General features: G+C 41.5%; 2 protein-coding genes across 2 annotated transcripts in view; one reads left to right on the top strand and one right to left on the bottom strand.

The window, feature by feature from the left end:
* LOC117441758 (NF-X1-type zinc finger protein NFXL1-like) overlaps positions 1–17,542 on the bottom strand; it is a gene marked incomplete at both ends in the record, with an annotated part of 19,699 nt that extends 2,157 nt beyond the window's left edge. The window contains 3 exons of the mRNA XM_071202270.1: positions 2,233–2,389; positions 2,550–2,670; positions 17,452–17,542. Coding sequence (XP_071058371.1) covers positions 2,233–2,389; positions 2,550–2,670; positions 17,452–17,542 — 369 coding nt within the window. The remainder of the gene's footprint in view (positions 1–2,232; positions 2,390–2,549; positions 2,671–17,451) is intronic.
* On the top strand, positions 7,627–16,995 carry LOC117441757 (N-lysine methyltransferase KMT5A-like). Its single transcript, XM_034077771.2, has 7 exons — positions 7,627–7,942; positions 8,823–8,953; positions 10,034–10,190; positions 12,116–12,308; positions 13,409–13,516; positions 14,153–14,263; positions 14,730–16,995. Exons 2-5 carry the CDS (start codon positions 8,854–8,856, stop codon positions 13,466–13,468), a joined length of 510 nt encoding a protein of 169 aa, XP_033933662.1. The 5' UTR covers positions 7,627–7,942; positions 8,823–8,853; the 3' UTR covers positions 13,469–13,516; positions 14,153–14,263; positions 14,730–16,995.
* Positions 17,543–22,500: the final 4,958 nt, after the last annotated feature.

The following is a 22,500-nucleotide window of genomic DNA, read 5'->3' as shown; positions in this document are numbered from 1 at the left end:
ATCTTAAACAAGTCGATACAATCAAGTGAAAACACGCCCCATGCGGGACGGGACATGTTACTAAACCATGCGGGACGGGACATGTTACTAAACCATGCGGGACGGGACATGTTACTAAACCATGCGGGACATGTTACTAAACCATGCGGGACGGGACATGTTACTAAACCATGCGGGACATGTTACTAAACCATGCGGGACATGTTACTAAACCATGCGGGACGGGACACGTTACTAAACCATGCGGGACGGGACACGTTACTAAACCATGCAGGACGGGACACGTTACTAAACCATGCGGGACGGGACACGTTACTAAACCATGCGGGACGGGACACGTTACTAAACCATGCGGGACGGGACACGTTACTAAACCATGCGGGACAGGACATGTTACTAAACCATGCAGGACTGGACATGTTACTAAACCATGCGGGACGGGACATGTTACTAAACCATGCGGGACACGTTACTAAACCATGCGGGACGGGACATGTTACTAAACCATGCGGGACGGGACACGTTACTAAACCATGCGGGACGGGACACGTTACTAAACCATGCGGGACGGGACACGTTACTAAACCATGCGGGACGGGACATGTTACTAAACCATGCGGGACATGTTACTAAACCATGCGGGACGGGACATGTTACTAAACCATGCGGGACGGGACACGTTACTAAACCATGCGGGACATGTTACTAAACCATGCGGGACTGGACATGTTACTAAACCATGCGGGACGGGACATGTTACTAAACCATGCGGGACACGTTACTAAACCATGCGGGACGGGACATGTTACTAAACCATGCGGGACATGTTACTAAACCATGCGGGACTGGACATGTTACTAAACCATGCGGGACGGGACATGTTACTAAACCATGCGGGACACGTTACTAAACCATGCGGGACGGGACATGTTACTAAACCATGCGGGACACGTTACTAAACCATGCGGGACATGTTACTAAACCATGCGGGACGGGACATGTTACTAAACCATGCGGGACACGTTACTAAACCATGCGGGACATGTTACTAAACCATGCGGGACGGGACATGTTACTAAACCATGCGGGACGGGACATGTTACTAAACCATGCGGGACTGGACATGTTACTAAACCATGCGGGACATGTTACTAAACCATGCGGGACGGGACATGTTACTAAACCATGCGGGACATGTTACTAAACCATGCGGGACGGGACATGTTACTAAACCATGCGGGACTGGACATGTTACTAAACCATGCGGGACATGTTACTAAACCATGCGGGACGGGACATGTTACTAAACCATGCGGGACATGTTACTAAACCATGCGGGACGGGACACGTTACTAAACCATGCGGGACGGGACATGTTACTAAACCATGCGGGACATGTTACTAAACCATGCGGGACGGGACACGTTACTAAACCATGCGGGACGGGACATGTTACTAAACCATGCGGGACGGGACATGTTACTAAACCATGCGGGACTGGACATGTTACTAAACCATGCGGGACGGGACATGTTACTAAACCATGCGGGACGGGACATGTTACTAAACCATGCGGGACATGTTACTAAACAATGCAGGACGGGACACGTTACTAAACCATGCGGGACGGGACATGTTACTAAACCATGCGGGACTGGACATGTTACTAAACCATGCGGGACGGGACATGTTACTAAACCATGCGGGACGGGACATGTTACTAAACCATGCGGGACGGGACATGTTACTAAACCATGCGGGACGGGACATGTTACTAAACCATGCGGGACGGGACATGTTACTAAACCATGCGGGACGGGACATGTTACTAAACCATGCGGGACTGGACATGTTACTAAACCATGCGGGACGGGACATGTTACTAAACCATGCGGGACATGTTACTAAACCATGCGGGACGGGACATGTTACTAAACCATGCGGGACTGGACACGTTACTAAACCATGCGGGACGGGACATGTTACTAAACCATGCGGGACGGGACATGTTACTAAACCATGCGGGACGGGACATGTTACTAAACCATGCGGGACGGGACACATTACACATCTGCTCTCCTGCACCTCTGTTGTCCTAGTATGATGATAAACTAGAATATCTATTTCCTGCATATAATAGATATTTCAATACGTTGATGTGTAGCAGCTGGTTCCTGACACACGCGGTACAGAGGTATTTATATAGAGATACGTGTATACATAGATGTGTACCTGCTGGCTCTTGACGGTCACCAGGTCGTGGCACGGCAGCGGGCAGGTGTGTGTGCAGCGGGGGCGGGGCCTCTGGCAGGGCTGCCTGCAGGGGGGGCAGGGGGGGATGTGGCAGCGGTGAGGCTCCCTGCTGGGGTGGTGGCAGGAGGGGGGGCACCTGGACGGGGGGGGGGGTTCAATTTGTTTACAGGTGTGTTTCAGGTGTGTGTGTTTCAGGTGTGTGTGTGTGTGTGTGTGTGTGTGTGTGTGTGTGTGTGTGTGTGTGTGTGTGTGTGTGTGTGTGTGTGTGTGTGTGTGTGTGTGTGGGTGGGTGTTACCTGCAGGTCTCCTTGCAGCGAGGAGGTTTGGTGCTGCGTTCTCGTCCGCAGGGCACCGAGAGAACGGAGGATCCGCAGGAACACTTCACCTCCACCTGCTCAGGACACGGATAACAGCTTCCTACACACACACACACACACACACACACACACACACACACACACACACACACACACACACACACACACACACACACACACACACACACACACACACACACACACACACACACACACACACACACACACACACACACACACACACACACACACACACACACACACACACACACACACACACACACACACAGAGACACAGAGACACACACACAATATATATATATAACTATTAACAGTGACGGGGAATGCAGTCTGTTTTCTGTCAGGCGGTGCTCTCTGCTGTCTCTATTAACATAACACAACTGTTTACCAGCAGTGAGAGAGTGTGTGTGTGTGTGTGTGTGTGTGTGTGTGTGTGTGTGTGTGTGTGTGTGTGTGTGTGTGTGCACTTGTTCTTATTACTTTGTGAGGCCTCTAAACAGGGAGAATACTTACGTTGTGGGGCCCAGGTCCGTTGTGGGGCCCAAAAAGTTGGGCCCCACAAATATTAATGCTATAAATGAGCTCTAGAGCTTCCCCTTATATGCCTCTTGCTTTTTTTTCACTTGGCCCACAACATCACAAAATATGGAAAAGTGTGTAAACTATTTTTTTCCCCGGAGGCCATTCGGTGTAACTACAGTTATACACACTTCCTGAAAGTGTGTAACATTTAAGCCAATCAGATGCAGGCAACCAAATCACGTGTGATGTGCGTAATCCGCGAGATATTGCGAGATCTCATGCAGCCATTTCCCCTGCATTGAATTACTTACATGAATACCAACACATGGACTTTGCTGTGAGCAATAGGTAAGTTGATTTAATATGTTTTGGTTTAATATTATATTTATTTGGTTTATAACAAAGTGTCCCTCCACATTTATTGCAGTTGTTTCTTGATATGTTTCTAATTGTGATTAAGTAAGTCATATTTGTAACTGCTCAGTAGGCTTTAGCTACCTATGTAGCTGCTAATATTATCAGCTGCTTAGCGTAGCAGCTAAGTGGTAATCATTTGCAATCGGAGTGCAACAGTATAGTGAATTAAGAGGCATTATTTACCATATTCAGGCTTTTGGTCAGATGTGGGTGAAGTCAGAGGTGCTAATATTAGCAGCTACTTAGCAGCAATTGCTAAGCAAAGCAGCCAAGTGTTAAGCATAGCAGCTAAGGGCTGTAGTAAATGTAGAAGGACTCAGATCTTGGACTTGAGTAAGAGTAGAAGTACTCAGATCTTGTACTTGAGTAAATGTAGAAGTACTCAGATCTTGTACATGAGTACAAGTTGAAGTACTCAGATCTTGGACTTGAGTAAGAGTAGAAGTACTCAGATATTGTAGTAAAACTAGAAGTACTCAGATATTGTACTTGAGTAAAAGTAGAAGTACTCAGATATTATACTTGAGTAAATGCAGAAGTACTCAAATATTGTACTTGAGTAAAAGTAGAAGTACTCAGATCTTATACTTGAGTAAAAGTAGAAGTACTCAGATATTGTACTTGAGTAAAAGTAGAAGTACTCAGATATTGTAGGAAAAGTAGAAGTACTCAGATATTGTATTTGAGTAAAAGTAGAAGTACTCAGAGCTTGTAGTAAATGTAGAAGTACTCAGATATTGTACTCGAGTAAAAGTAGAAGTACTCAGAGCTTGTAGTAAATGTAGAAGTACTCAGATATTGTACTTGAGTAAAATAGAAGTACTCAGATATTGTAGTAAAAGTAGAAGTACTCAGATATTGTACTTGAGTAAAAGTAGAAGTACTCAGAGCTTGTAGTAAATGTAGAAGTACTCAGATATTGTACTCGAGTAAAAGTAGAAGTACTCAGAGCTTGTAGTAAATGTAGAAGTACTCAGATATTGTACTTGAGTAAAAGTAGAAGTACTCAGATATTGTACTTGAGTAAAAGTAGAAGTACTCAGATATTGTACTCGAGTAAAAGTAGAAGTACTCAGATCTTGTAGTAAAAGTAGAAGTACTCAGATATTGTACTTGAGTAAAAGTAGAAGTACTCAGTTCTTGTACTTGAGTAAAAGTAGAAGTACTCAGATAATATACTTGAGTAAATGCAGAAGTACTCAAATATTGTACTTGAGTAAAAGTAGAAGTACTCAGATCTTATACTTGAGTAAAAGTAGAAGTACTCAGATCTTGTACTTGAGTAAAAGTAGAAGTACTCAGATATTGTACTTGAGTAAAAGTACTCAGATATTGTAGTAAAAGTAGAAGTACTCAGATGTTATACTTGAGTAAAAGTAGAAGTACTCAGATATTGTACTTGAGTAAAAGTAGAAGTACTCAGATATTGTAGGAAAAGTAGAAGTACTCAGATATTGTACTTGAGTAAAAGTAGAAGTACTCAGAGCTTGTAGTAAATGTAGAAGTACTCAGATATTGTACTCGAGTAAAAGTAGAAGTACTCAGAGCTTGTAGTAAATGTAGAAGTACTCAGATATTGTACTTGAGTAAAAGTAGAAGTACTCAGATATTGTAGTAAAAGTAGAAGTACTCAGATATTGTACTTGAGTAAAAGTAGAAGTACTCAGAGCTTGTAGTAAATGTAGAAGTACTCAGATATTGTACTCGAGTAAAAGTAGAAGTACTCAGAGCTTGTAGTAAATGTAGAAGTACTCAGATATTGTACTTGAGTAAAAGTAGAAGTACTCAGATATTGTACTTGAGTAAAAGTAGAAGTACTCAGATATTGTACTCGAGTAAAAGTAGAAGTACTCAGATCTTGTAGTAAAAGTAGAAGTACTCAGATATTGTACTTGAGTAAAAGTAGAAGTACTCAGATATTGTACTTGAGTAAAAGTAGAAGTACTCAGATATTGTACTCGAGTAAAAGTAGAAGTACTCAGATCTTGTAGTAAAAGTAGAAGTACTCAGATATTGTACTTGAGTAAAAGTAGAAGTACTCAAATATTGTACTTGAGTAAAAGTAGAAGTACTCAGATCTTATACTTGAGTAAAAGTAGAAGTACTCAGATCTTGTACTTGAGTAAAAGTAAAAGTACTCAGATATTGTACTTGAGTAAAAGTAGAAGTACTCAGATATTGTAGTAAAAGTAGAAGTACTCAGATGTTATACTTGAGTAAAAGTAGAAGTACTCAGATCATGTACTTGAGTAAAAGTAGAAGTACTCAGATCTTATACTTGAGTAAAAGTAGAAGTACTCAGATCTTGTACTTGAGTAAAAGTAGAAGTACTCAGATATTGTACTTGAGTAAAAGTAGAAGTACTCAGATATTGTAGTCAAAGTAGAAGTACTCAGATATTGTACTTGAGTAAAAGTAGAAGTACTCAGTTATTGTACTTGAGTAAAAGTAGAAGTACTCAGATATTATACTTGAGTAAATGCAGAAGTACTCAAATATTGTACTTGAGTAAAAGTAGAATTACTCAGATCTTGTACTTGAGTAAAAGTAGAAGTACTCAGATATTGTACTTGAGTAAAAGTAGAATTACTCAGATATTGTAGTAAAAGTAGAAGTACTCAGATATTGTACTTGAGTAAAAGTAGAAGTACTCAGAGCTTGTAGTAAATGTAGAAGTACTCAGATATTGTACTCGAGTAAAAGTAGAAGTACTCAGAGCTTGTAGTAAATGTAGAAGTACTCAGATATTGTACTTGAGTAAAAGTAGAAGTACTCAGATCTTGTAGTAAAAGTAGAAGTACTCAGATCATGTACTTGAGTAAAAGTAGAAGTACTCAGATCTTATACTTGAGTAAAAGTAGAAGTACTCAGATCTTGTACTTGAGTAAAAGTAGAAGTACTCAGATATTGTACTTGAGTAAAAGTAGAAGTACTCAGATATTGTAGTCAAAGTAGAAGTACTCAGATATTGTACTTGAGTAAAAGTAGAAGTACTCAGTTATTGTACTTGAGTAAAAGTAGAAGTACTCAGATATTATACTTGAGTAAATGCAGAAGTACTCAAATATTGTACTTGAGTAAAAGTAGAATTACTCAGATCTTGTACTTGAGTAAAAGTAGAAGTACTCAGATATTGTACTTGAGTAAAAGTAGAAGTACTCAGATATTGTAGTAAAAGTAGAAGTACTCAGATATTGTACTTGAGTAAAAGTAGAAGTACTCAGAGCTTGTAGTAAATGTAGAAGTACTCAGATATTGTACTCGAGTAAAAGTAGAAGTACTCAGAGCTTGTAGTAAATGTAGAAGTACTCAGATATTGTACTTGAGTAAAAGTAGAAGTACTCAGATCTTGTAGTAAAAGTAGAAGTACTCAGATCTTGTACTTGAATAAAAGTAGAAGTACTCAGATATTGTACTTGAGTAAAAGTAGAAGTATTCAGATCTTGTACTTGAGTAAAAGTAGAAGTAGGCTACTCAGATCTTGTACTTGAGTACAAGTAAAGATACATCAGGATTCAGGGAGTTAACAACGGCAATATTCCTGTGGTTCGTTTCACCGTGCATTTGCAGAGCATGCTGCACGCGCACCTGATTGCCCTCCCCTCCCCCACTCTTACCAAGCTGTGCTGTGACTTCAGTAACAGGACAGAGCAGTGATGCAGTGACGCGTCTTAAAACCCGGACGTAAGCTGCTGGTTCCCTCGCAAGGTGATTTCTCCTCCGTAGAATTTTGGAAAATAGCTCTAAATAAGATCTGTGGAAAACGAACCTGTTAGATAAATGCACGTTTTCAGCCGGATAATATCCACATGTCTACCCTACTTTTATAATTTTTTAATCGATATATTTATGATTAGAAAATCATTAGAAAGTGGGCTTGGTGATTAACACGGAACTGTATATACTGCAAAAGCACTTTATTTATGTTGTATGTTTTTTATTTAATTAACCTGTGTTTATGCAATGTATTCATGTGCAATTCTCAAATTAGTGAAGTGTACACAGGCACGGGGATGAGAGGAGTGCATGCAGACACGTGATGTAAAGTCTTGTTTTTTTAAACGTATGCACGCCTGGAAATCCTTTTTGTGTCCACGTGACGTGTGCAACAAATATTGGAGGCACTGCTGAGGTATTAATGTTTCGCCGTGTCTACAATCGGTTACAACAACAAGCAGAACCACGTACTTTACAAGTTGGCTGCATTAGCCTTCTCACAGAGTCTGTTGACAAATCAAATGCTGTGAAGGTGAATCTGCGTCATCGATGTTCGTCCAATCAGAGTCTGTAATGCTGCCGCCTCAATCAAACACACGTTTTTAAAGCATACAAGTAGCCTAGTTAGATAGCATGAGTTAACTAAGGGAGAAACGAAAATATTATGGTGCCTCGTTTTACCGTGAGTGAAAACGGTAAGTTTATATTTGGTCGGTGAGGCTGTGACGTTAGGCTGCGTTGGGCAGGAGAGGTTTTATTTCCGGCAACTCCTGTGAATGAAAGGATTTGTCTCGCCTCGAAAACGAAACTTAATTTTGCATTACAATATATAATAATATACATTATCTGTATATTCTACGTGTTATTCACTGTTAAATACGGCGTGGTTTTTAATCACTTTTATTCGGTGAAAGTGACCTGACGGTGAAGTAAGCTAAGCTTGTGTTATTGGTTCGGGCATCTTCGTGCGGGAGGGGGAGAGGCACCGCACAGCCGTGAAAGTGAGTTGAGGGAAGAACTCGTTCTGGCATCGGAGAGAGAAGGGGGAGGGGATTTAAGGCTTCAACTGTGCATTATGTGAGCATCTGCTCTAGTTGGTCTCAGAGCCCCATACATATAATGTATATATATTTTTATATATATATATATATATATAAATGCATGTTTAAAATCTCAAAATAAAACTTGCACCAATGCAATTCAAATGATGCTGCAGAAAAATAACTGCTTGAATTCCCTGTTGAGAAGCTCAAGAGGGAGTTTCTCAGGACATCATGCAGTACAAGCGAACACTTTTAGTGCACCTATGGCTGTCATGTGGCACTTCTCTCTGTAAAAGTTGTGTAAATAAATGCATATTTTACCTTTTTAGCCAGAGAACGTTAGCTAGCTATTACTTTTCTTAATAAATTAAGTTGGAATATTATTGGCTTCAATAAGTTATGTGACAATGGTTAGTATTACACCTCCGAATAAATGAACTTACTGACACTGCTGTGCACCTGCAAACATTGAAATACCCTGAACAGGATCAGGGTGTGATTTAATAATAAAGAGTGTTCTTCTGTCTAACAGGTGAGATGGCTGACCATTAAAAAACAAAACAATGCAGAGATCAGTGAGAAAGAGACGGCTTGGTCCTCAACAGGATGCTGAACAGCACATTAAGTTGAGGACCGAAGAGCATTTTATCGACCAGTTTAAAGGTAAGTGCTTAAAATGTTCTATGTTTTTAAATGAACACAAGCAAATAGTGCAAATTAAATCACTATCTTAATTCATAATCCCAACATTGCTTCCTATGTTCATTTTAAGTCCAAAAAGTTACTTCTTACTGGCAGTATTATCATTTAAATAAAAAATCTATGCAATTATTAAAAAGCAAATGTTGTTATATTTGGTAAAATGTTCTAAAGATTCCTTCATCGATAAATCCAATACGTCAAGGTTTTGTAATAAGCCACTTACAAAAGTATAACGCACGTTTTTAAAACAAAAGAAACATCATTATGCCTGTCAGACATCTCCACAAAGGTCAGACTGGGCATCGTACCAATGGGCCACATGGAAGTTGAGCATGTTCATGTATAATAATACAAATAGTTACCCCAATAACTGTTTTAGTCAAAAGGTTATTAGTCTGAATACATCATATATAAGCGTCTATAGGGACAATCGGGTTATTATTTGTTAGTCTACATTTTTTTACAACAGTTGTTGTGATTTAAACATATCCCTCTATATTTAAATAAAACATTTTGATAATCATTTTAATGTCATGTGTCTCAGAAACAGGTGAATATGTAAACCTTGCATTCTAACTTCCCACATGGCTGTAGTTTATTAATAATTATTTGTATTCAAATAAATGTTTAATCTGAATTAATTCTGCTCTAGCTGGGTTAAATATGGATTAACACAGGCATATTCTCCATTTTACAAACATAAGAAGGTGCTACTTGTACATTGGCATGTCACACTGTTGTCTCCTGTGTTGTGTATTGCTGCTCTTAGTCTTTTGGATACTTTTGCATGGAAACTATGTTGGAGAAGAGCAAATCTTAGTTTTGTAGTGCTGTGAATTACTTGAATTGGCTTATTGATAGAAGGCTGAGGGGTTCTTGCCCTTTTCTCCCAAGTTGTCTTCAATATCATTAAAGTTAACTCTTGAGATTTGACCTTAATTCATATTGAGATCTCTCTTTTTTTAACTTGCAATATAATGGCTTCAAACAAAAAATATGTTTAAGTGAATCATGTAATAAAGATGTCTTCTTACTTTAAAGGTCGAGGTGTGTTTGCTGCTAAAGTTTTCACAAAAGGAGAGTTTGTGCTTGAGTACCGGGGCAAACTTTACAACCAGGATGATGTCAACACCAAGAACTACCGTGACACAGAAGCAACGTTCCTGTTTGATCTGAAATGGGATGGGAAATGTTTGTGGTAAGTCATAATAAATGCTATTGTTTGCTGTTATAAAAATGCACTGCTCTAGTTAGAAACTCACATAAGAATAATCAATAATAGAATCTAGGGCTGCACGATATATCGCGTTGTGACGATAATCGCGTTATGCGCATTCACATCGCAGGACGTGCAATATTAAGTAGGCAAATTAACTCAAACGCGTCATGTTACAATTATTTTTGCTGCTTGCTACAAAAGGAAACCTCGCGCGGCTCTCATGTCAGGGGTATTTGAGTGAGTGACATGCCGGCTCTGCATGCACAGCAAACCACCAATCACAATCATTCTTGATCAGAGGCCTGTCCTACGAGCTAACTTCAGGGGAAACTGGGTTTCCGGTCCTACGATGCTGGTTCTCTTCTTAGCGGGCTAGATCTCCATGGTAACTTATGCTGTGCGGCTAGCCTGCTCCGGAGCAGGTTAGGTTCCAGGCTAGGAGATCAACTCAGTGAAAGCACCGCCTGCTGACCAATCAGAGCTCAGCGTGCGGAGTTTAAAGCGATCAAGTCATATTACAGGGCGACTGTGGCTGCGAGGGAGTGCAGGGGGTTCGATCCCAGCCCGTGCAGTCAACATGTCGATGTATCCTTGAGCAAGATACTTAACCCTGAGTTGCTCCCGATGGCCAACGGTGTGTGAATGTGTGTGTATGTTAGTGCATGTCCTAACATACACTGCTCAGTATGAATGGGTGAACGACATGTAGTCTGTAAAGCGCTTTGAGGGGTCTTAAAGACTGGATAAAGCGCTATATAAGTACAGTCCATTTACCATTTACCATTACAGGAGAAAGGAAATAGAAAAGCTGCCGTCGCAGGAAAGACGGCCGGCAAAAATCAGCGACTGTGTGAACGTGAACATGAATAGAATATCACCTCCATCTTCAGAGCAATCTGACTATTATAACATTAGCGTTAAGAAAGCTCTTAAATATCGGCCACAACATAAGTAACCGGATCAGAGTACATTAAGTACAGTCCGCGGCACATCACTTCATAATGTATCACATATCTCCTGATCTGAGTCAGCTGAGCCGTATCTGGCCGTGCAGCACTCACAGCGTCACAGACTGGATGCAGAAGGATTATTTTAAGCAACACATAAGTTGACGAAACACTGGAGACAAATGTAATGAAAGTCAGATCGTGTCTTAGACGGGGCAGTGATATCATGAACCTGTTAATGGACGCATTCAAACACGTGTTCTGTTCCAGCTGTATTCACCTTGCAGGTGCAGCTCTGAGGCTTTGATCCTGATCAAGAGTTTAAGTCATGGATGTTTAAAGTTTAACTTCTTCATTTTTGTCTGATATTATAGTTTTTCATTCAGGAAGTATGACGCTGCGCTGTCAGTGCGCTTGTCCATGTTTGTGATTGGTCAAATGTTGCTAACCCCGCCCCTTTCATGTGAACGCGCACTCAGCCGGACAGAGAAACCCTGGCTTAACGAGTTGATGACCCGCGTCGTAGGACCGCGTGGCGAGAGCGCGTTTGTTTTGAATTAGGTAAGCCGGGTAACTCAAACATATCAGGTTATGTTGAACCGGCTTCGTAGTTCAGGTCTCTGATACAGCAGGATAACAGAGCTAACTCAGCTTGTTGCTCTGATAACTTAAGATCCAGAAGTCCGTGACTAAAATTGTTCATCCGGTTAAATATTGTTAAAATAATAATAATGAAATATTGTTCTTCAATTCCTGTATTTTTTCATATCGCAGGGGAAAGAAATATCGCAATGTCCGTTTTTTCAAATATCGTGCAGCCCTAATAGAACCTGACCTTGTCTGTCTAATCTTTTTTTCTTCATGATTTTCTTTTAAATGTAACTGACAATTCTCCACACTATATCCAACCCAAGTATGCAAGTTCTACTACTAACATGTAATCTCTATTTATTTAAGTCTTGATGCATCGGTTGAAGACAAGTCACTGGGTAGGCTTGTAAACGATGACCACAAAATGCCCAACTGCAAGATGAGAACCATTGTCCTTGATGGGATGCCACATCTCTGCCTGTTTGCCCTTAGTGACATCGCCCCAGAGGAAGAAATATTCTACAATTATGGGGATGCAGACTGGCCTTGGCGCAAACAGGTACACATATAACTCAAAACTAACACGTGATTTAACACATGTTTTTGTTTCCCTCCATATAATTATAGTACCTAATTAATTTGTTGTTCGATTAACAAGTCATTTTAAATGGTTCAGATGTGGCAAACTATACTGGTATTGGAGAATTCATTAGATTTGCTATAAGTTTGGTCTGCTACCTCTATGAGCAAGTGGGGGAGTGACACTTTAATTGATGATGTATTTAATTAAATGCAGAACTTGACAGATTTCACCTGACAACTTGCATGCCCTTGCTTGCTTTTCAGTTAGCTAATGTTTGCAGCTCATGATTATTACATTACATTGCATCTAGCTGACGTTTTTATCCAACGCGACTCACAATAAGTGCGTTCGACCAACAAGATACAAACTTGAAGAAAACAGAATCATAAAGTACATCAGGCTTCATAGAGCCAAACATTTCAAGTGCTATTCAACTGGCTTTAGAGGAGCCAGTCCTTTGTTAGTCTATAAGAGCTTTGTTAGTAGTTCTATCCTCGAGGTGGAGTCGAAGGAGATGAGTCTCAGTCTGGAAGGTGTGTGAGCTTTCTGCTGTCCTGATGTCAGTGGGAGCTCGTTCCACCATCTTGGAGCCAGGACAGCAAACCCACGTGTTCCTGCTGATGGAACTTGGGTCCCCCTCGCAGCGAGGGTGCAGCGAGTCGTCTGGCTGATGCAGAGCGGAGTGCACGTGCTGGGTGCACGGTTTAACCACGTCCTGGATGTAGGAAGGGCCAGATCCATTCGCAGCATGGTACCAAGCACCAGGGTCTGGAAGTGGATTCTAGCAGTTACCGGAAGCCAGTGGAGGGAGCGGAGGAGCGGGGGGGAACATTCAGGAAGGCTGAAGACGAGCCGCTGCATTCTGGGTGAGAGAGGTCGGATGGTGCATGCAGGCAGACCAGCAGGAGGGAGTGCAGTAGTCTAGTGAGGGGACGAGAGCCTGGACCAGAACCTGCTGGCTCTCTGGGTCAGCTGGGGACGCGTCCTCCTGATGCTGGAGAGCGTGTATCTGCAGCAGCGGGTTATCTCAACATAAATGTTTACTATCTTCTTAGTGCATTCTTGTTTTTTCTAAGTTCCAGGTGACGACTGAGCAGTATTATCCAGACGCAGAGGAGGAGGAGACCTTCCCCTAAGACTTGTCTTCCCTCAAAACATCCACGACAGACCGTTCTTCGACCGAGGTAATTCAGTAATATAGAGCTGTCTCCACAATCTCATTATGTTGTGCCTTTCACTATGTAGTCCCCATACCAAGACAGGAACTTTTTTTCCGATCTCTTTTTCTGATACAGCTTTAATCCCGTTTCTAATTGGGTGATTTGGAACGATCTGACTGAGGAAACTGAATTGGTTTCATATTTTTGGACTAGCCTAGGTGGGACTTGTTACAGAAACCTGTCACACACACTTGTTTCCAGCCTTCTCCTCATGGGGCCCTCCCGTTTGGTTTGAGCTTGAAGTCATTTAAAAATATGTTGGCAATACCTTTAAGTGTCTACACTCAAGTTGTTGTGGGCATCATTCTACAGCACTGTAACTAAATATGCTGAATATATAGAAACCATAATCAAATGAATCAAAACTCAAACCAAATAAAGATACTACTATATTTTGATTATAAGTAAAGGACCATCTGACATTATCAATCAAGCTATACTTCTTATTAGAAAACAATAATTCTGTCATGGGGTTAACAAATAACTAGCACCAACAATGACAATGATCTTGATCCAAAGACTTTTACAAACAACTACTTCATATTTAAAGTCTCCGTATCTCTCTTTAATATATTTCTATCAAATGTTTTCTTTATCCAGATGCCGTAATACAAGACACTGAAGAGTCTGAAGGTGAGGCCAGCATGTCATCCCTTCCAGGTAGTACAAGAAAGCTCCTGACGAAACCCCAGAAGTCAGCTAAAAAGAGAGGTGAGATGAAAAGTGACTACAATGAGGGTTAGATTGTTTCCCTGTTTAATAGGTTGAAAAGAGGATAACGCAGAGTGATGAATCAGCACCCGTTTAAATAAATTCCTTTTTTATACAGTTTGACAAATCAAACATTTCATGAGAAATACCTTTTATTTTCTAATTCTGATAACAATACTGTAAAGTTTAACCATATGACATATTCATTTAATTTATTCTCTGACAGTGCCTCATCAATTCTTGCTATGGATCAATGAATGTGAGACGTGTTCTGGAAGTAATATGGTCTGTGTTTACATTAGCATCGCTAACACTCGGAGCTAACCTGTGCTGGAGAGAGTCTGTGTGAAGAAGCAGGAAATAAACAGAAACTCACCTTGTGGTAAACCTGAGAGAGATTCCTAACTGTATGATACTGACTCTTAGGCTTCTTAAACCGATAACATGTTTTTTAATGTCCACCTAGGGAAAGAAATGGTTGTGAAGCGCATCTGGACATCTGAGGAAATTGCTGCTGTGGAACGACACTTGAGAAGATGGATATTTATGAATCAGGTTCCAGGAAAAGTTTTGTTGAGGATTGCATCTCTGCTGAACCACAAGCCCTATCAAATAGGGACTGGAGAGGTGTTAAGTATTACATCAAAAATAGAATATCTGCTCTCCGAAGGAAATTGGTTTGGTTTTATACCAATGCTAGGCTGATTTTAGGCCTCTTTTTTTTGTTGGCTTCGGATATATTCTGAAGTTGTACATTTTTGTTGTTTAAACAATACAGAAAAACATAAGGAAATTGGTATAAAACCATTGGAAACTACTTTCGATGTTAGGCCTTTTTTCCTTTTGAGTCTTCAGATATTTTCTAAACTTGTACATTTTGTTATAACAATACAGAAAAACATAATAATTTTGAAATAAATGTTTATTGCATTAAAAGAATGTTGAAGAGAGTTTATAATAATTATTATTATTAATAATTAGTGTTGGGTATGTTTCCTATCCACTACTTCTCCCATTCACAAATCCGAAACAAATAAAAAAAATCTATTAATATGCAACAAATATATTCCATTTCAGAGCAGAAGAAATAGCCTTCAAGGGTCAAACTCTGCACATACATCATTCAGCAGGGCACAGTGAAGCTCAAACATTCAACTGTGTGAACATGCAATACTTTGAAATGCAAAAGTGTGTGTGGTTGTGTACGAGAATCTCTTTAATCAATTTTTTCAATTCTAGCATCAAATTCGTGTGACGCGTTCTCGCGGTAGCCAATCAGCGGTGAGGATCTCAGCCTGACATTGGATCAGAAAACCAAAACCTCAGCCGTTAGCTGTTAGCACTCAGAGCTCACAGCTCACAGCTCCTCATATCTGTTCAGAAACTGGACAAAAGTTAAACGTGAACAAAACACAGACTGTCTGTGTCATGGCGAATACAGTCGCATCTGTATCATGTTGTTGTGAGTCCGGATGGAGCATATACAACGTTAGTTTAGCCTGGTCGATCCGATCTCCATTCAGAAAAGACGCATTTTAAAAGGTTGTTCGCCTGCCGTCTGTCTGCAGACTTGCCAAAGCATTAATTCATGGTTTTTACTAACCGGTATCAGTATGTTGTTTCTTCGGCATCATTTTGAAACATGTATTACAATTAAATCATGGTAAGTCCATGGGTATAAGCCCCCACCCCTCTCCAGCACGTCCTGTTTGAATGACAGAAGTAAACACAGCTGACAGCCACGGTGAAATTAGAGCGATGCAAATATTTACATTGCGTCCGGTGTGAACGCAGCCTAATGCAGTTCAGATACCAGACCACTGTTCTGACGCCTTTAAAGAAACTTTGAGATGTTAATAGTGCGCGGGCACAAAGGCCATGGTGGCTGTAGCACGTACAATTATTTTCGGGGCATCACGGCCAGACCGAGGGGCAACAACGGCCGTGGCCACCGTGGTCGCCGTGAAATTCCTACCCTGGTAACAAGGAAAGTCCATCCAACTCAATAATGTGTCTATAGTAACTCTGATCCCTTCCAAGATATGTAAACTAGAAATATGTGTGTGTGTGTGTGTGTGTATAATGGACCTCATAAGTGCTGACCGCTAGAAACTGAGCCCCACTAAGTGGGTAAAAAACTAGCGTGATGACAAAAGCTTGGAATTATGTTTATTTTAAGTGATTTTTGTGATTCTAATTTTTTTTCTATATTGCCTGATTTTTTTTTACGGAGGTCTAGTATAGTTGGAAAGGGTGGGCCCCACAATTGGGTAAAATCAGTTCGGGCCCCACAATTGAGTTGCACAAGGATGTGTGTGTGTGTCGACTGATGAGAATAAAACTACACCGTGTGATAAAACCAAAAGAATTTCAGATTTAGAAAAAACAAATTACTGAGGTTTCTTTTTCAAAGCAACAGCAGCAAAGCACCCTGGGTAATGTAGTTATAAAATAAGTCTTTAAAAATGTAGTTTTTAAGCTAAAATATGGTTAATGTATTGTGTACAAATCCTATAAAACACAGTCAAAAGTTTATTCTGCATCTGAACTATGTTACACACACACACACACACACACACTGCTCGGTGTCAGCTGTTATCAGCGCTGGCGGCGGTGCGACCTTCTATCTCTTCCCCCTGAAAGGTCACAGCAGCCAATCAGCTCGCAGAGGCGGGAATAAATTATCTCTAATCTGTTCGGCCAATCAGGACGCAGGCTGAAGCATAAATTATCTTTTGGTTATCGTCCAATCAGGAACGACAACAATAGATGCAGGACACACACACACACACACACACACACACACACACACACACACACACACACACACACACACACACACACACACACACACACACACACACACATTAATAATAGGGATTAATGATGTTTGGCAGGAAGCAGAGGTCAACATTTTCTGACACACACACACACACACATTTAGCTGTGTGTGTGTGTGTGTTTTATTCAGCGATATCAGCTGGAACAAATGTCACCACACACACACTCTCAGACACACACACTTAAACACACTCGCACACACACCACGAGGTGTTATAGGTCAGTTTTTTCCAGAGTCCGATCTTTGACCTTCTTCCGGCTGAGGCTCAAAACACATCACAACAAATCTGAACGACAGTAACGTGACGAGACGCGCGTGTGTGTGTGTGTGTGTGTGTGTGTGTTACCTGGATGACAGCCAGAGGGACACTTGTGGTTGCGACAGCCGAGGCTCCGCCCACAGCTCTGGTCACACGGAGGGCAGTTACCAGGGCAACACTGGAACACAATGCATCATGGGAGATGTAGTTCAGACGGCAGGTTTGAATGTTTACAGATTATTTCAGGTTTTTTATTCACAGAGCGGGTTCTGAGAAACCAGATAAATAATGACATTTTTATCAGCGCAGAGAGAATGAATACAGATAAAACACACACACACACCTGACAGTCAACCTTTACCTGGGACATTACACACTGATTAGATTACTGTGACATTTACAGACACACACACATCTGGAGAAACACAACGCCTGACAAAAAAAATAATTGTATTTAGAAAAATAATACAGTTTTTTCCGATTTAAATAAACCTGTCATATTCTGTGAGAAAAATAACAATTTATATATAAGAGACAAAGAAGAAGTCTGTCTAAAAATATAAGAGTTGTAATTCTACGATTTAAAAAAATATATTTTTAGGAAGAAAGTAGTAATGAAAGAAAAAAGATTATAAAGAATTGTCATATTTTGAGTTAATATAGGTGACGGTGCGTTCACTGACCCTCTACTGTAGAGTTAATATAGGTGACGGTGCGTTCACTGACCCTCTACTGTAGAGTTAATATAGGTGATGGTGCGTTCACTGACCCTCTACTGTAGAGTTAATATAGGTGATGGTGCGTTCACTGACCCTCTACTGCAGAGTTAATATAGGTGATGGTGCGTTCACTGACCCTCTACTGTAGAGTTAATATAGGTGATGGTGCGTTCAATGACCCTCTACTGTAGAGTTAATATAGGTGACGGTGCGTTCAATGACCCTCTACTGTAGAGTTAATATAGGTGACGGTGCGTTCACTGACCCTCTACTGTAGAGTTAATATAGGTGATGGTGCGTTCACTGACCCTCTACCGTAGAGTTAATATAGGTGACGGTGCGTTCACTGACCCTCTACTGTAGAGTTAATATAGGTGATGGTGCGTTCACTGACCCTCTACTGTAGAGTTAATATAGGTGATGGTGCGTTCACTGACCCTCTACTGTAGAGTTAATATAGGTGATGGTGCGTTCACTGACCCTCTACTGTAGAGTTAATATAGGTGATGGTGCGTTCACTGACCCTCTACTGTAGAGTTAATATAGGTGACGGTGCGTTCAATGACCCTCTACTGCAGAGTTAATATAGGTGACGGTGCGTTCACTGACCCTCTACTGTAGAGTTAATATAGGTGACGGTGCGTTCACTGACCCTCTACTGTAGAGTTAATATAGGTGACGGTGCGTTCAATGACCCTCTACTGTAGAGTTAATATAGGTGATGGTGCGTTCACTGACCCTCTACTGTAGAGTTAATATAGGTGACGGTGCGTTCACTGACCCTCTACCGTAGAGTTAATATAGGTGATGGTGCGTTCAATGACCCTCTACTGTAGAGTTAATATAGGTGACGGTGCGTTCACTGACCCTCTACCGTAGAGTTAATATAGGTGATGGTGCGTTCACTGACCCTCTACTGTAGAGTTAATATAGGTGATGCGTTCACTGACCCTCTACTGTAGAGTTAATATAGGTGATGGTGCGTTCAATGACCCTCTACTGTAGAGTTAATATAGGTGATGGTGCGTTCAATGACCCTCTACTGTAGAGTTAATATAGGTGATGGTGCGTTCACTGACCCTCTACCGTAGAGTTAATATAGGTGATGGTGCGTTCACTGACCCTCTACCGTAGAGTTAATATAGGTGACGGTGCGTTCACTGACCCTCTACCGTAGAGTTAATATAGGTGACGGTGCGTTCACTGACCCTCTACCGTAGAGTTAATATAGGTGATGGTGCGTTCACTGACCCTCTACTGTAGAGTTAATATAGGTGATGGTGCGTTCACTGACCCTCTACCGTAGAGTTAATATAGGTGACGGTGCGTTCACTGACCCTCTACCGTAGAGTTAATATAGGTGATGGTGCGTTCACTGACCCTCTACTGTAGAGTTAATATAGGTGACGGTGCGTTCAATGACCCTCTACTGTAGAGTTAATATAGGTGATGGTGCGTTCACTGACCCTCTACTGTAGAGTTAATATAGGTGATGGTGCGTTCACTGACCCTCTACTGTAGAGTTAATATAGGTGATGGTGCGTTCAATGACCCTCTACTGTAGAGTTAATATAGGTGATGGTGCGTTCAATGACCCTCTACTGTAGAGTTAACATAGGTGATGGTGCGTTCACTGACCCTCTACTGTAGAGTTAATATAGGTGATGGTGCGTTCAATGACCCTCTACTGTAGAGTTAATATAGGTGATGGTGCGTTCACTGACCCTCTACTGTAGAGTTAATATAGGTGATGGTGCGTTCAATGACCCTCTACTGTAGAGTTAATATAGGTGATGGTGCGTTCAATGACCCTCTACTGTAGAGTTAATATAGGTGATGGTGCGTTCACTGACCCTCTACTGTAGAGTTAATATAGGTGATGGTGCGTTCACTGACCCTCTACTGTAGAGTTAATATAGGTGATGGTGCGTTCACTGACCCTCTACTGCAGAGTTAATATAGGTGATGGTGCGTTCACTGACCCTCTACTGTAGAGTTAATATAGGTGACGGTGCGTTCACTGACCCTCTACTGTAGAGTTAATATAGGTGATGGTGCGTTCAATGACCCTCTACTGTAGAGTTAATATAGGTGATGGTGCGTTCAATGACCCTCTACTGTAGAGTTAATATAGGTGACGGTGCGTTCAATGACCCTCTACTGTAGAGTTAATATAGGTGATGGTGCGTTCACTGACCCTCTACTGCAGAGTTAATATAGGTGATGGTGCGTTCACTGACCCTCTACTGTAGAGTTAATATAGGTGACGGTGCGTTCACTGACCCTCTACTGTAGAGTTAATATAGGTGATGGTGCGTTCAATGACCCTCTACTGTAGAGTTAATATAGGTGATGGTGCGTTCACTGACCCTCTACTGTAGAGTTAATATAGGTGATGGTGCGTTCACTGACCCTCTACTGTAGAGTTAATATAGGTGATGGTGCGTTCACTGACCCTCTACCGTAGAGTTAATATAGGTGATGGTGCGTTCACTGACCCTCTACCGTAGAGTTAATATAGGTGATGGTGCGTTCACTGACCCTCTACTGTAGAGTTAATATAGGTGATGGTGCGTTCACTGACCCTCTACTGTAGAGTTAATATAGGTGATGGTGCGTTCACTGACCCTCTACCGTAGAGTTAATATAGGTGATGGTGCGTTCACTGACCCTCTACTGTAGAGTTAATATAGGTGACGGTGCGTTCAATGACCCTCTACTGTAGAGTTAATATAGGTGATGGTGCGTTCACTGACCCTCTACTGTAGAGTTAATATAGGTGATGGTGCGTTCACTGACCCTCTACTGTAGAGTTAATATAGGTGATGGTGCGTTCACTGACCCTCTACTGTAGAGTTAATATAGGTGACGGTGCGTTCAATGACCCTCTACTGCAGAGTTAATATAGGTGACGGTGCGTTCACTGACCCTCTACTGTAGAGTTAATATAGGTGACGGTGCGTTCACTGACCCTCTACCGTAGAGTTAATATAGGTGACGGTGCGTTCAATGACCCTCTACTGTAGAGTTAATATAGGTGATGGTGCGTTCACTGACCCTCTACTGTAGAGTTAATATAGGTGACGGTGCGTTCACTGACCCTCTACCGTAGAGTTAATATAGGTGATGGTGCGTTCACTGACCCTCTACTGTAGAGTTAATATAGGTGATGGTGCGTTCAATGACCCTCTACTGTAGAGTTAATATAGGTGACGGTGCGTTCACTGACCCTCTACCGTAGAGTTAATATAGGTGATGGTGCGTTCACTGACCCTCTACTGTAGAGTTAATATAGGTGATGCGTTCACTGACCCTCTACTGTAGAGTTAATATAGGTGATGGTGCGTTCAATGACCCTCTACTGTAGAGTTAATATAGGTGACGGTGCGTTCAATGACCCTCTACTGTAGAGTTAATATAGGTGATGGTGCGTTCACTGACCCTCTACCGTAGAGTTAATATAGGTGATGGTGCGTTCACTGACCCTCTACCGTAGAGTTAATATAGGTGATGGTGCGTTCACTGACCCTCTACCGTAGAGTTAATATAGGTGACGGTGCGTTCAATGACCCTCTACTGTAGAGTTAATATAGGTGACGGTGCGTTCACTGACCCTCTACTGTAGAGTTAATATAGGTGACGGTGCGTTCACTGACCCTCTACCGTAGAGTTAATATAGGTGATGGTGCGTTCACTGACCCTCTACTGTAGAGTTAATATAGGTGATGGTGCGTTCACTGACCCTCTACCGTAGAGTTAATATAGGTGACGGTGCGTTCACTGACCCTCTACCGTAGAGTTAATATAGGTGATGGTGCGTTCACTGACCCTCTACTGTAGAGTTAATATAGGTGACGGTGCGTTCAATGACCCTCTACTGTAGAGTTAATATAGGTGATGGTGCGTTCACTGACCCTCTACTGTAGAGTTAATATAGGTGATGGTGCGTTCACTGACCCTCTACTGTAGAGTTAATATAGGTGACGGTGCGTTCACTGACCCTCTACTGTAGAGTTAATATAGGTGACGGTGCGTTCACTGACCCTCTACTGTAGAGTTAATATAGGTGATGGTGCGTTCAATGACCCTCTACTGTAGAGTTAACATAGGTGATGGTGCGTTCACTGACCCTCTACTGTAGAGTTAATATAGGTGATGGTGCGTTCAATGACCCTCTACTGTAGAGTTAATATAGGTGATGGTGCGTTCACTGACCCTCTACTGTAGAGTTAATATAGGTGATGGTGCGTTCACTGACCCTCTACTGTAGAGTTAATATAGGTGATGGTGCGTTCACTGACCCTCTACTGTAGAGTTTACATAGGTGATGGTGCGTTCACTGACCCTCTACGTAGAGTTAATATAGGTGATGGTGCGTTCAATGACCCTCTACTGTAGAGTTAATATAGGTGATGGT

This window comes from Pseudochaenichthys georgianus, unplaced genomic scaffold (genome assembly GCF_902827115.2).
Source record: "Pseudochaenichthys georgianus unplaced genomic scaffold, fPseGeo1.2 scaffold_1964_arrow_ctg1, whole genome shotgun sequence".
NCBI lineage: Eukaryota > Metazoa > Chordata > Actinopteri > Perciformes > Channichthyidae > Pseudochaenichthys > Pseudochaenichthys georgianus.
The sequence above is the reverse complement of the archived record's forward strand: the minus strand, read 5'-3'. Positions and strand labels throughout refer to the sequence as shown.